The 14,833-nt window shown below is 36.0% G+C and overlaps 1 protein-coding gene across 3 annotated transcripts in view; it reads left to right on the plus strand.

Moving 5' to 3' along the window:
• LOC139117744 (intermembrane lipid transfer protein VPS13A-like) overlaps positions 1-14,833 on the plus strand; it is a 445,282-nt gene that overhangs the window by 122,526 nt on the left and 307,923 nt on the right. For all 3 annotated transcript variants that reach the window (XM_070680994.1, XM_070680993.1, XM_070680995.1), the window contains 3 exons: positions 1,529-1,745; positions 13,258-13,383; positions 14,200-14,303. In XM_070680994.1, the coding sequence (XP_070537095.1) occupies positions 1,529-1,745; positions 13,258-13,383; positions 14,200-14,303 (447 nt within the window). The remainder of the gene's footprint in view (positions 1-1,528; positions 1,746-13,257; positions 13,384-14,199; positions 14,304-14,833) is intronic.

The following is a 14,833-nucleotide window of genomic DNA, read 5'->3' on the forward strand; positions in this document are numbered from 1 at the left end:
CATGTTTCATACAATTGTTGACTTGTTTTGATAACTATATGGGAGTGAACAGTGATGTTGTCACTATTTTTTTAATTTTTTGATATTGTTGAAAATATGCAAATTAGTGCCAAAAAAGGCGTTTTTGGTAAAAAATCTTCTTCATAACCGCTGGTCAGACAGCTTTGTTATTTGGTATACAGGTCCCTAGGGATAACCCAACTTAGATTTGTTCAAATTGTGATGAAATATGCAAATGTGTATTTTTAAGGAATTTTTTTGTCATTTTTGGTCAAAGTTTGACTTACATTGTATGTGATTCTTGTACTGTATAAACCCTATCAATTCACCCAGAAAAAAATAATTACTATGATTTTAAATAATTGAATTAATTAGGAAATCATCAAAGCCAAAATAATTTTAGTGTGGAATTATCAGAAAGTTCAACTTTTTTTGACAGTTCATAGTGAATTGAGGATTAAAACATGTAAGGGCAACTTTCCTGAATCCCAACTTTGATATATTCTGAACCACCATTTATGTTATCTAAAAGAAATTGCTCATAATAGTTTGTCATGATAGGGTGGTCAAATAAATAGAGATAGAGAAAGTTCTAATTTCCATTTATGGTTGACTTGGTAAAGATAAAATAAGATTACTTTTTGAGGAAAAAAATAGAGTGGTCAATTAAAAGAGTGGTCAAAGTGATAGGGTTTTTATGGTAAAGCTGGGCTGTAAGATTCCTCATGTGCTATTTATAGCAATTATGCAATCTGTGTAAACAGTGCAATGAAAGTGTAACATGATTCCTTATAATGCTTTTGATGACCTTGAACTTCTTAAGTTTCAAACATTTGTCTCTTTAGTGTGCTTTCTCTGAGTACGTACAGTCTCAACTTATTCAACAGAACTTACTTACAATGTTAATTTGAAAGTTAAAATGTTCTTGGTTAATAGGATGAAAATACTGATATTAAAAGATAACCAGCTCAAGATTCTTTATAACCTGACAGATATGCTGTTTTTTTATGACGTAAATCTTGATTTAAGCAAGTCTTGTTTACTTTAATTAGAATGTAATTAACTCTCGTTTATTTGCTATTATAGACTAATATAGTCTGATAAAATATGCAAATCTGTATTTTTACGGAATTTTTTTCCATTTTTGGTCAGGCCATCCTGAAATGAGCTATCAAAGATATCCACCTTCTTCATCAATACATGTGTCACAAAAGGTTATTCTCTATATAACACAGCAGAGCTCTGTCAACTGTTGAGTCGCTTGTTTTTTCAAAACTGCTGGTCAGACAGCTTTAATATTTGGTTTACATGTCCCTAGGATGACCTTAGTGAGATAATTTCATACAGCCAGGAAATACTTAATTTTGTATCCATGTCTATAGTAGCTTCAGGGACTTTGGCCCTATGTTTTTTCTGTTACCATCTTCCTCCATTGGCATCTTCTCCCGATAATCTTACAGTAATCTTTGATTTATGTGTGAATCATATGCTAAGTGCCTTTGGTGCTATTTGTATCGTTTGTCTGTAGGTCGACAGAAAGAGTCCAGAGTTTTACACTACATATGAAAAGACAGAGCAAAGTGTTACTGTGCTATTTACAAATCTCAATGTTGTGGCTCATCTTGATGCTATTTTAGACCTGATAGAATTCAGTGATTCTATTGTACCCACACCAAATGAGACAAAAGAAACCGACACACTCGATGACGAAGGGTATATCAGTGAGGAAGAGACAAGATCAAAACGTAAGTAATCTGTTTTAGGCCATGCCTGTTATAATGGTTTGTCCTGTGACAAGACTTATCTGAAAATGTGATGTAGCTGACGTGAACATGCAAAATGTCGACATTTCGCAATGTTTTCAGTACATTTAAGTTTTCATTACATTTGAAGATTCAATGCATATTGAGCATCATGTTTCCTGAATTTTACATTGTCGTTAAACTTCTGTAGTGCAAGCAAGCTTTCACTAGTTAGAGATGCTTGTACCAATTTTTTAATCCGAGCTGAACACCGTTTTGAGTATGAGCTGAACATTGTTTTCACTATAATGAAATATAGCTCTTTTTATTTGTAAAATATTGAACATACAATTGGTATTCTTGGCCCTTAATCAACAAACTAGCCCACGCCTATTATCTGAATTGTTATAAATAGCATGGAAGAGCTTTATTGGCCACAAGGTAACTTGTTTCGTCATATTTGTAATTCAAAACATATTGCTAAGAGTAGGAAGAGGGCCCTTGATGTTCTCCGAAATCAAATGGAACTCTCATACAAACCCACACTTGCATTCAGCTGTTTGTTTGTACAGTGCAATGATATAGAAATAACGGACGACGCGCTGACCATTAACATTTATTTATAAGCAAGGGCGAGAGGAAAGCCAAAAATTAACAGGAAAGGCTTGCCGAGCCCGTTAATTTTAGCTTTCATCGAGCCAGCGCCCATAAATAAACATTAAGGGTCAGGATGGAGTCTGTTATTTCCATTACATTATCAGTGAACCCAAGAAAACCGTCAAAATTTGCAAAACTGGGCCCCAAAACTGAGCAATACGTGATGCACTGTCATGTGCGTTGTAAAAATTTCGCAAATCCAGAGATGTGTTCAGAAAAAAAGTATCTCAACTTGGCCCACAAGTGCTCCATTTTATTTTGTGATTGATTATTATTTATTTTTGAGCTGTAAAGTTACGATACTTTGAGTTGTTAATTTTATTAGCTACTATAGACTATAGTCTATAGAAGCTATTGGGATGGGTATCCGTCCGGCGTCCGTCGTCAGTCTGTATGTATGTATGTATGTATGTATGTATGTATGTATGTATGTCCGTTTGTGAGGCGTCCGTCCACTCAAATATCTTGAGAACCGCAGTACTTACTGATTCGATATTTGTTGTGTAGATTAAAAATATGATTTTGAGAAACCATTTTTTTTAATTTTTTTAAATTGTTGAAAATAGGCAAATTAATGCCAAAAAGGTGTTTTTGATAAAAAATCTTCTTCTTCATAACCGCTGGTCAGACAGCTTTGTTATTTGGTATACAGGTCCCTAGGGGTAACCCAACTTAGATTTGTTCAAATTGTGATGAAATATGCAAATGTGTATTTTTAAGGAATTTTTTTGTCATTTTTGGTCAAAATTTGACTTGCATTGTATGTAATTCTTGTACTGTATAAACCCTATCAATTCACCCAGAAAAAAATAATTAATATGATTTTAAATAATTGAATTAATTAGGAAATCATCAAAGCCAAAATAATTTTTATGTAGAATTATCAGAAAGTTAATCAGAAAGTTCAACCTTTTTTGACAGTTCATAGTGAAATGCTTACCATCTTGGAGGATTAAAACATGTAAAGGCAACTTTCCTGAATCCCAACTTTGACATATTCTGAACCGTCATTTATTGTGCCCTGTATGTTATCTAAAAGAAATTGCTCAAAATAGTCAATAGAGATAGAGATAGAGAAAGTTCTAATTTCCATTTATGGTTGACTTGGTAAGGATAAAATAAAATTACTTTTTGAGGAAAAAAATAGAGTGGTCAATTAAAAGAGTGGTCAAAGTGATAGGGTTTTTATGGTAAAGCTTGGCTGTAAGATTCCTCATGTGCTATTTATAGCAATTATGCAATCTGTGTAAACAGTGCAATGAAAGTTACATGATTCCTTATAATGCTTTTGATGACCTTGAACTTCTTAAGTTTCAAACATTTGTCTCTTCAGTGTGGTTTCTCTGAGTATGTACAGTCTCAACTTATTCAACAGAACTCACTTACAATGTTAATGAAAGATATCCACCTTCTTCATCAATCAGGGGTTTCACTAAGTTTTGAAACAGGGGGCCAAATGAAAATTACAGGCGGCCAAGCCGTACCAACGTCCAAGCATGAGGATGTTTGGATATGGCAGCGCCCCCCCCCCCCCCCCCCCCCCCCCGGACACGGTTCCAAATTAGCTATAGTAACTCGACAAAACGGTACAACAATCACACATGATAACTTTATTAAAAAAAGTATTTAGATTTTTCAAACGATCAGAGACAACAGTATAGATAGCCTGAATCAAGGTGCCGCTACTTTCAAATCATGAATGACTATTGTAAAAAAGTGTTCGTTTTATGTTGAAAGCATGGGTCCCTTTGGAAACCACACTCAAAAATGCATAGGAGATCATCTTTGACGCAAAGAGCATAGAAAATATGAATTCAGAGATGTATTTGGAGCCATCGATGTTGGTTTTTTGAAAGAATTATTGTGGCGCTCCTTAGCTGGGTTGTCTGCTAAGTAGATCGATTTTCGGATCGATCAATTGATGCCGTAGTCGACTACGGGATCAATTGATCGATCCGAAATACTTAGCAGCCGACCCAGCTAAGGAGCGCCTGTGTGTACAGTGTATGAAACCACAAACAACGGTCTCTCCGGACCGTGGCTACAGCCTACCACTCAACGTCACAGTCTGCTAAAGTTTACACCTTCAATTTATTCTGTTTTGATATTTATATGCCCACAGAGTTGAAGAAAGTCAAACGTTTGGCTCTCAGTCATTAAAATCCAAGAACGAACGCGAAGGTTGACTACATTGACAATAGCAAGCCGTTGTTTATAACAATCCGCGGTCACGGATAGCTGTGGGCGATCGCTGATGCATTCAGAAGAAACCTTTCCTGAGAGATATTCATAAAACGCCGCATAAGTATCAAAATGATCTGAGAAATTGCCATCTACTGTACCCTTCTTAATCAACCAACCCGTCTAACTGTTTCCATTTCGACCGAACTGAGTAACTTCACCTACGTATGGCCGACATTATGTTGCGTTACTGCACATGCTCAATGACCCCTAACCTCCAACCACCCTGTGTACGTTGTACAGATGGGTTCCGTGCTGTATAGCTGTACCAGTATCGCACGATACACGAATGCGAACCAACGACCACAAAATTTTCACTGAAAACCTCGCAAAAGCGTTGAAAACAAGTAATTCAGCATAAAGGAAACAGATCATTGTAAACTTTTACCAATATGCTGTATTTATTACCAGCTATTCATTCCTGTAAGCGGCACAACAATTACATGATTTTCAGGTATTACAGGCGGCCGTGATCGCCTTACAGCCGGCCATATGGCCGGTGGCCGCTTTTAACGAAACCCCTGATCTATACATGTGTCACAAAGGTTATTCTCTACATAACACAGCAGAGCTCTGTCAACTGTTGAGTTGCTTGTTTTTTTCAAAACCGCTGGTCAGACAGCTTTAATATTTGGTTTACAAGTCCCTAGGATGACCTAAGTGAGATAATTTCATACAGTCAGGAAATACTTAATTTTGTATCCATGTCTATTGTAGCTTCAGGGACTTTGGCCCTATGTTTATTCATATTCACAGGCATGAAAACAAACCATTAATAATAATAATATTTATTTCTTACACGCACTACACATATGTCTCAGTGCAATTTACACATTAAAAAAATTACACATTACACATTACTGTGTATTTGTGGTCAGTCACGTGGTTTAGCTCGACCAATCAAAATGCAAGGGCCAGGGCATGGTAATTTAAAGACAAAGGATGGTGCAAACTCTTTAATAGTTCCCATCGTTTGTTGTTCACTTGAGATCAGTGTGTGCAAATTATCTGCCTGAGTCAATGAAGTTGGTATGTTTGACCTTAATATCATACGGACTATTCAAATGTGTGCAGCTTCTATTATGGTACAATCAAAAACCTTTAAATATGCCTAAAATGATCAAGCTCCTTGTTGTAATAAAGTCAGAGGATGTTGCTTCAATTAGGAATTTTATGATAATTGTTATTTGCATATCTAGTGAACTTTCAAACTTTTGTATCTCTGGCATTGCTGTCTAAATTTGGTGAAGTTTGCATGCTAGTGATGTTCACCACAATAAGATATGAGGCGCGTCATGCAAAAGGTAACTAACGACATTGTCATGCAAATGAGCCAGCAGCACTTCAGAATGTCACACGTAACGTAGACATGTTGGCGGGATTTTTAATTAGGTGGAACGTCCAGTGTCGTCTGCTGCAAGGTCTTTAGTTGATGGTTCAACATGGCAGGCACTAGTGATAGCGACAGCTTTTTTGTAGTCGATACTGTATTACAAGATACAGTAAACAAGTATTCTCAGGAAATTTTAGAAGGTTCACAAGATGACAACTATGATAGCCTGAGGGATGTTTCTGAGGGCGAGGTCGGGGTTGACCCGGAAGTTCAACTGCCGATCAACAACATCAATGACACTGACAGTGAAAACGAAGTGGACAGAGCAGAAGCAAATTCACAAGAACTTGTTGAGGATTATCTGAGTACCTTAGATGGCCAGGATCATGCTTCACAAGGTGCAGAAGTCGACGTTTCAAGCAAGGACATTGTATTAAATATCTTTGAACGAACATGTGGATGTAATAACAAGTGCTATCGTCTACTGAACGTTGACCATGTCTACAAACATCGCCTTCAAATGCTTGAGTTTGACAAGAACGAAAAAGAATGTCTGGTTCTTTCAAAACTCCAAGGTATGGAATATACTGCAGACTCCACAAGACGAGGGAAGAGGCAAAAATCGCGATTTCGGTACGAGTCTGAAGGCATTGAAGTGTGTCGAGCAGCCTGGCAGTTTATTGACGTTGTGGGTAGGTACACTCATTGCAATCACTCGGACTAATATTGAACTGTGTTGGCTTGAGTGTCATTGCTCATTAAAAAGTGTAAAATTGGCTCTTCAACAAAAATTTTAGTTTGTGTGACAACGACAGGCACGTTTAGCTTCAGTAATTCAGAACCGTTTGGCTTGAGGTGACATTTTAAGGACGATTGTTGTTCAGCAGCCATGATTTTTCAAGTGTCTAGAGCATAAAGTGGCAGAATACTGAGGATGCCCAAGACTCCATGCCCTTGCCTTGTTCACTGTCTGAGCCATCAAGGCCAAGTGATAATATTTTTTCACGTATGAAACATGATGTCAAGTTCAGGTTTTACGAGAACGGTAAATCATTTATTTGATTGGTATATTCACATTCAGGGCATTGACATTTGAAAAACAAAACCTTGCAAATGTGTGTGATGGATTCTGATCTACGCGTAGGTTTTAGGTTTAAAAAACATAGTGTCAGTATCGCAATTACAACCTAAATGTTATGTCAGATTAATACAAAGAAAATTATCTAAATTTTCCCAGGTTCATGTCCAACCTGAAGGATAATGTTATATGGAAATCAAAACACACTGTATCAGTGAAAACATACATTATTAAAGTTAAGTCTCACAATACATACATTTTTGTACCATTGATGTATTTTGTTTCACTTCATTACCCTCAGGCAATAAGCAATTTAGAAATCTGAAGAAGCACTATGTTGAACACAGTGTTGTGCCAAGAAGACATGGAAACAAAGGGAAAAGGTCTCCAAATGCATTTTCATATGAGGTAAATATTTCCAGAAAGCTTATTTTAATGCAACATTATGATCTTGCAGAAGGACACTTGAAGTGTTTTTGGAGTTACAGTTTCATGTTTTAATAATTCATTGAAAAGATATTTCTTTCATCTCCCATTATACTTTATTGTATGCATACTACATGTATGTCATGTTTGAAAACAAGGAACTACAATTGAAAGTGCTGAAAGTGCTAATGTGTTTTGATATAGACTGTTTTAGTGTATTATAAGGTGTATCCAAGTTGCTATGACTTGTATTTTTTTCAAAAATACAAAATTTAATGTGTATTTGTGCATCTCACAGTTTTAGCATATTGCCAAACAAAATGCAAAACAATTGTCCTTAAATATATTGCAGATCAAGATCTGCTCAGTAGTTTCCACATATATTATACAAACTCTTCAAATTTTTCAATTCTATAGTATTTACAATAACTAATTGAGACATGCTCAGTTTTAGAAATGTTTTTATGAACAGAAACCCACCTGTATATGTATTGTAATACCAGGCTGTCATGATGTGTTCAATGATCAATTTCTCTCCATAATACCACATTTTGTTTCAGTAACAAAGAAATATCAGGCATCTGACAAGAGCTGTACATTGAACTAATTTTTCATGCAATCAACATATAATGTGTAAGCTGTTGGAGTTTTTAATTTTACTTTTCACATGTAGACACTTCACAAGGCTGTGCAATTTCTTCAAAGCTTTGGTCAATCAAATGGTATTCCAATGGCAGCTGCACCAAGTCGCCATGACTCACACCCACCTGTATACTTACCTGCAAGTTCAAGGAAAGAAAGCATTCACACAAGCTATAAGCAAACCTGTGAAGCTGAAGGTGATCAATATGTTGGACTTACACTATTCAAGAATCTTTGGAGAGAGTGTGTACCTCACATCAAAATACTGACACCAAGAACTGATATTTGCCCAAAATGTGAGCATTTTAGACAAAATATATCACATGCAAGGACTGAGGTTGAAAAAGTTGAAGCAGTGACTGAATTCCCTAGACATTTAGAGACAGCAAAACAAAAGCGTGAATTTTACTTAAATTGTACAAAACAAGCAAAGGAAGAACTAGATAACCAGGTTGTAAATGATTGTGAAAATGGTGACCCTTGTTCAGTCAATTAACAAAAAGTCCATTACACTTTTGATTTTGCTCAGAGTATTTTAATCCTCATTTATCAAATCAAATCAGTCCATTTTATTTCGTATCTCACAGGAAAAGTCATTTATTTGGTATCAACAATAAAGGTACATCAAAGCAGGTGAATTACCTCTGAGATGAGAGTCAAACAATTTGCATAGATGGTACAAACTCTCATGGACCAAATACTGTAATTTCCATGTTACACCACTATTTGAGTACATACAGTGTTGGCAAGAAGGGTGCTATTTTTCATTGTAATAATCGTGCTGGACAAAACAGAAATAAAACAATGATACATTATCTTTTGTGGAGATGTGCCATAGGTCTATATGACTATGCCACATTAGCCTTTATGGAAGTTGGTCGCACAAGTGTATAAATGATGCTTGTTTTGGTTTATTAAATAAATTGTATAGACGTTCTGATACTTATAGTTTAGCTAAATTGATTAATGTTGTAAATAAATTGGCAAAGTGCAATACTGCTGATGGGTATCAATTACCAACAGATGATGCACCAAGATTTCAGTGGTATGATTGGGTAGATTTTTTCTGTCAGTTTTCTTTTATGACCTCGAGGTATTTCCAAATGTAGTGTTTTTAAGTTTACCAAGTCAGAGCCAGGTGTTGTGTTTGTGAAAGATCAACTAAACAGTGATGAGGTAAAGTATGATCTCAGAAAGAGGGATGTGCAATTGCCTTTGAACTCTCAACATTTACCAGATATGCTCATCCCACCTGGTTTGAGTGTTCAAGGGAAACGGTATTTGTACAGTACGATCAGACTGTACATTCCAGATTATTTGAAGGATGCAACCTGTCCCAGGCCGTAGAGTATTTTCAGATGTGACCACATGAAACCATCCAGTTTTATATAGCAGTGTTTATTACAATTGAAGTGTTTATTACAATTGAAATGAATTATAAAAGTATCTTAGTGTGGTTAAGATAAAACTATTGACAGTCATTTTGTAAATGAGAAATTACTTTTCTATTTTATTTTATTCTATTCTATTGAACTTGAATGGTGATATACTGGTCCAAGGTTTATTGAGACTCTGGTATAATGTATGCATAGTGAAAATGTACTACACAACGTCTTTATATGTACCATACTATGTCTTTACATGTGTCACACCTTGTATATACTAAGTATTGTCAGATGAATAAGTTTTAACCCTTTTCCTGCCAGACAGTATCACTTCCCCATCAGCCAAGTCAGTAAAAAGCGGTATTGAGCCAAAATATGATGTATTTTCACCCGCTTGGTTTGGTCAGCTATAGCATCTTTAGTCCAAAAAATCAAGTTTACAGTATTTATGTTTTCAACAGCTTTCAAATGTACAGTATTATGTGAAAATACACCATATGGAATATGTTGTGTTTCATTAATTTTAACCATCTTGACCAAGTGGTGAAATATGGACTTGGCAGGAAAAGGGTTAATCTTCATACATTTAGAGCAGCATTGGTTGTTTGTCGGTGTACGCACTAACACACCAACCAACATCAGAGTCACAGGTATGATCATAAGAAAAATGTTGTAATTGACTAATCATAAGCCGAATTGTAAAATTTGAATAGATGATGTACTCATAGTATCAAGTATGAATTATGTTCATTGTGTGATATTTAATATAGGTCTCAGACCAGTTTAAATGTACAACTTGTCTCTGTCAATTTCTCATGGACATGCACACTCACACTTTTCCTTACTTTTTCTGATAAAGCTGAAAGCTGTATTTAAGTTAAACTTTTTTGTGGCGGGGGTCGCACTAGCGCTCGCCACATTTGCAAAATGCGACAGAAAGTGCTGAGTGGCAAATAAAATGTCTTCTTGGTTCGCCACGCTAATGAAAGTGTGGCGAATTGGCCTCAAACTCAACGACCCCAGTCAAATGCACGGTGGACGATGCGGTACATGTACTATCAGGTGACAAAATCCATGTGACTATACTCTCGCTTTCAGCGCCACGTCAGTTTACGATACCCGACAGTGGTTGCGTACTATGCGTTCTGTCAAGCTTAGGTACGCATTGCCAAACTCGGCAAGCCATAGAGCTTTTCTTTTACCCCTTGAACCCAGCTTAGTACCATATAAGGACGAAAATAATGACTTCATCCACCGTAACAATAGAGTTCCAGTAATTTATGTGACCTTTCTGAGAAGGGGTCAGTGGTTTACATAATTATTTAATCAGGTCGGCGGCTGGCCCCGTTGCCGTGAACTGAACAAGAGTCGAGAGACCTTTATATGATAGCTTTTCCACTATCAGAAGATGATTATATCATGTACAGCTCTGAGTGATAGAAACTGTAGATTTTACCACTTTTTTGGAGAATATTCTATGGAAAAATGGAGCGATTTGCTAGCCAAGTTGATAACGATTGAACGTAGTGTTGGATGGCAGCATGGCCATCATTGCGTGACGCTGAATGCTCCGGTCCTGGTGGTTAGGTTTTCTTTCAGTGTGCATGATGAAGAAATTCATAAGATTTCAGTTAAACTGAAGTGTATTTTGTTTATTTTCAAGCGACTTACAATCAATAAGCTCATGCAAACTGTTGATATCGTGGCCTCCAGCCTGTAGTGAGAGAGCCATGACAGTCGACCTAGATTGTTTACAATATATGTTGTTACTGTTGACATCGTGACATATTTCCTACGTCGCATCGTAGTCTTACATGTGTCTGTTGCATCTCCACAAGGTGACTGGAAACCGTATTTTGTGAGTTCGAATCAAATTGAAAACACTATATTTTTTAACTGAAATAAACTGGGCATGAAACTTTTACTCGATCAATACTTTGTGGTTTCTTTTTATCTAAAGACCGCTTTTGGTATGCTTGTCAAAATACGTGATCCCTTTGAAGATAGATTGACTAACACAGTATGAGTACGAGACACGATTAAATCACGGCAAGTTATAGAAAGCATATGTTGTACGTATGTGAATCAAACTAATATCAGTTGGTCCAAACACCAAATTCAATCAATAAAAAATTGGTTAATTGTTTTTGTCTTCAACTCTTCACTCTGAACATATGGTACTTGCGGTTCAAACGATGAGGAAAAGAAGCCCTGCAATTGTATGTATGTGTTGCATAATAGTTTATACCTCTATGGTTGTACTAATTGAATCATATTGGTTGCTAGGATTCCTCATCACAGAATATGAACTGCACCAGTCTTCTTAAAGAAGTGTAACAAGTCCTTGTCTAACAAGAGCATTGGGGGTGTGGATTGCATGTGAAGTCTATGGCACTTCAAACAAGATGAGACCTTAAAATATTTTTGTTTTGATTTAAAAAAAAAAAAGTTTTGTGTGGCTAAAGAAAGTTGTGTGTGGCTAACAAGATATATGACAAATTCGCCATGCAAGGAATCTGTGGCTAACAACTTTGAAATCCTAGCGCTACCCCTGTGTAGGCAAATGTTATTTTTGACCATGATGAAAGTACAATCAACTGAAACACAGATTTTCAACATTAATACTTCCATTTCATATGTGTTCAATGCTGAAAGCTTGTGGAATTAAGACAGCCTACTACAGTTTATCACAGACACAAACAGTGAACAGCTGTCATTGACCTTGACGTGATGGAGGAGGAGTTACACAGCGCCCTCTATAGATGGAAAAGTGTTGTGAAGACTCACAGAATCAATCATCTACACAATCATGTACATTTGAGGTCATTTCATCCATTTCATACACATAAGTCTAGTACATAAAACATTAAGTTCTAAACCAGTTATAAAAGTACCTGTAAACATCAAGGGAGAACAACACACTTGACTTTCAGTTTCCATTCACACTTTCAGTGTTATTAACATCAAATAGGGAATGAAAAGGCATCCACAAAGTAAAATGTGTTGGCATCATCTTCACATGACTAAGTGAAGTATATAGTTATTTTGAAATTGATTTCTCTCTTCTCATAGCTGATATGAATTAAAAAATCAAATAGCAAGTTTTTACACAGCAAAAGTTATAAGCGACCTCAAAAAAAGTAGACTTGTACCCCTGCAATGATAATGGAATAATCCTGATAAGAAAATAATCACTTTATAACTGCATGACTTTGGAATAAATAAATGAAATAAATTTATGGCAAAGGATCTGTTATTCATAAATGATATATTCACTCAGCTTACCACTTGGTATCTGATGTAGCTTCACCTTGAGTAAAGAAACCATTAGCATTTCTTAATGATTAACTTTAATAGGGAGCCAAATTTTAAAGTACATTTTTGCCAAGTTAGGGAGCCCTAATCTTACAAAGAAACATATCTTATGAAAGCTGAAAAAGTGCATTTTTACAATATACCAAAAACTCTAAATTGATATTTTTGACCATTAGGTACCTTTTCGCGTGACGCGCCTCACATGGTCATATTGATGAGAAACCTGTTTTGATTGCCCTGTTAAAAACAGTTCAATCTTGACAAAAGTTTTTCTGCAAAATATAATCATTCATTAGTATTCATTTACAATTCACCGAACAATTTACCATGCAACTACTATCAGGTAATTATTTACACAGAACAATGTTTTTTGCTGACAGTTTGTTTAACTTGTGTTTGAGAAAAATTTTATTGACATAAAAGTTTTTATGTTGTCAGGTCGAGGTCGATCAACTCGTCCTGAACCGAGACCGGAAATAGATATCAAGATAGAAGCAGCAGTGAAAACAGTATCATTACTTGTGTGTTCAGAACATAACAATTTGGCCAGTGTCAAAGTCAATGGTAAGTCTTGTTGAATATTTGAATCTCTTGAATATTGCTCGTCTTGAATTTATACTGTGGATGAAAACTACAGTGCTCTTCACTATTTAAAATGTCGCTCTACAATAAAGTTCCGGCTACCTTTGGAGAATTTGCCTCAAGCATATTTTATCAGTTAAGAGCAGTTGCTGCAAAGTATGGTGTCACAAGAATTAACTTTGTTATCGGTCAGTACAGAGGTATATCTATAAAAGATGCAGAGAGAAAACGATGGGCAACTACAGGTACCTTTACAGAGATCTGGATCACATGACCTAATCTAAATATGCCAAATCTCTGAGTAAGAACATTTCAATGAACTAATTTTAATCTAAATATAAAATCATGAATTTCAAATAAAGTCATAAGTTCAGCTTATGTGACTTTAAACCTCCTGCACAAAAGCATTGAGTGTTGCTGCATTACAGTAAGTCAAGATTTTACCCGGGGTTGTAGGTCAGAAGCAAAATCCCAGGTGGACTAATAGGTCAGGTGGTCAGGTGGACTAATAGGTCAGATTGAACCATAACTCACCTATCCCTGAACCAATTTGGTTCAATGTGTTTACACAGATAAAGTACTATGGCATATATCAATTTATTCTGCAATACCATCCAATATGGCCACCAGGGCAGCCATTTTGTTACAAGTTTTTCATGTTTTTGAACCATAACTCCACTATCCCGGAACAGATTTCATTCAAACTTGGCTCACAGACCTTGTATTGCAGTGTGCATGTGCATGTCAATTAACGGTGTGAGCAGGGACTATGTCATCAGCGATGACTTTTGCTTTCAGGATTGGAAGCTGGTGTGGTTGTTCAGAGACACAAAACGACTGTAGATGCTTCGCTTAAAGACATAGTTGTTCTGGATCCAACACCCTCGGCAAAATATTCAAAGGTAAGGATAATGGCAAAATATTCAAAGGTAAGGATAAATAAGTAAAATTCTCAATTGTATTCGAAAAAGTATGGCACCTGTTCACCTGGCATGCAAAGATCTCAGCAGTCAAAACTGCTCAACTAAATTCCCATCATTAAAATGAGTGGTTCATTAATAGAGCTAAGTTGGTGCCCTTCCACACACTGAAACACTCACACACATACTAACATTCACACATCGTACAAATAGATAATCAAAGCAATAAGCATATTGCTAAAACATGGCTCAGATACTTGGGCACAAATTGTCTTGTTAGCTGATAGGTTTGTTGACCAGGGCATTTCTTGTCCATCATTCTCCATCAGGCATTTATTAATATGATGAAGATATTTGCATTTATGTAAATCTTTTGTGCTGATATTTTGTAGTCATACAGCAATTTTTCAGATATCATTGGTCATATTGTTTTATTGGATGAAGAGTTGATGAAAACAATAGCACTTATACTGTGAATTGCTTTCAATAAATTCTGTTTAAACAATACTACC

This window comes from Ptychodera flava, chromosome 18 (assembly GCF_041260155.1).
Source record: "Ptychodera flava strain L36383 chromosome 18, AS_Pfla_20210202, whole genome shotgun sequence".
Taxonomy (NCBI): Eukaryota; Metazoa; Hemichordata; class Enteropneusta; family Ptychoderidae; genus Ptychodera; species Ptychodera flava.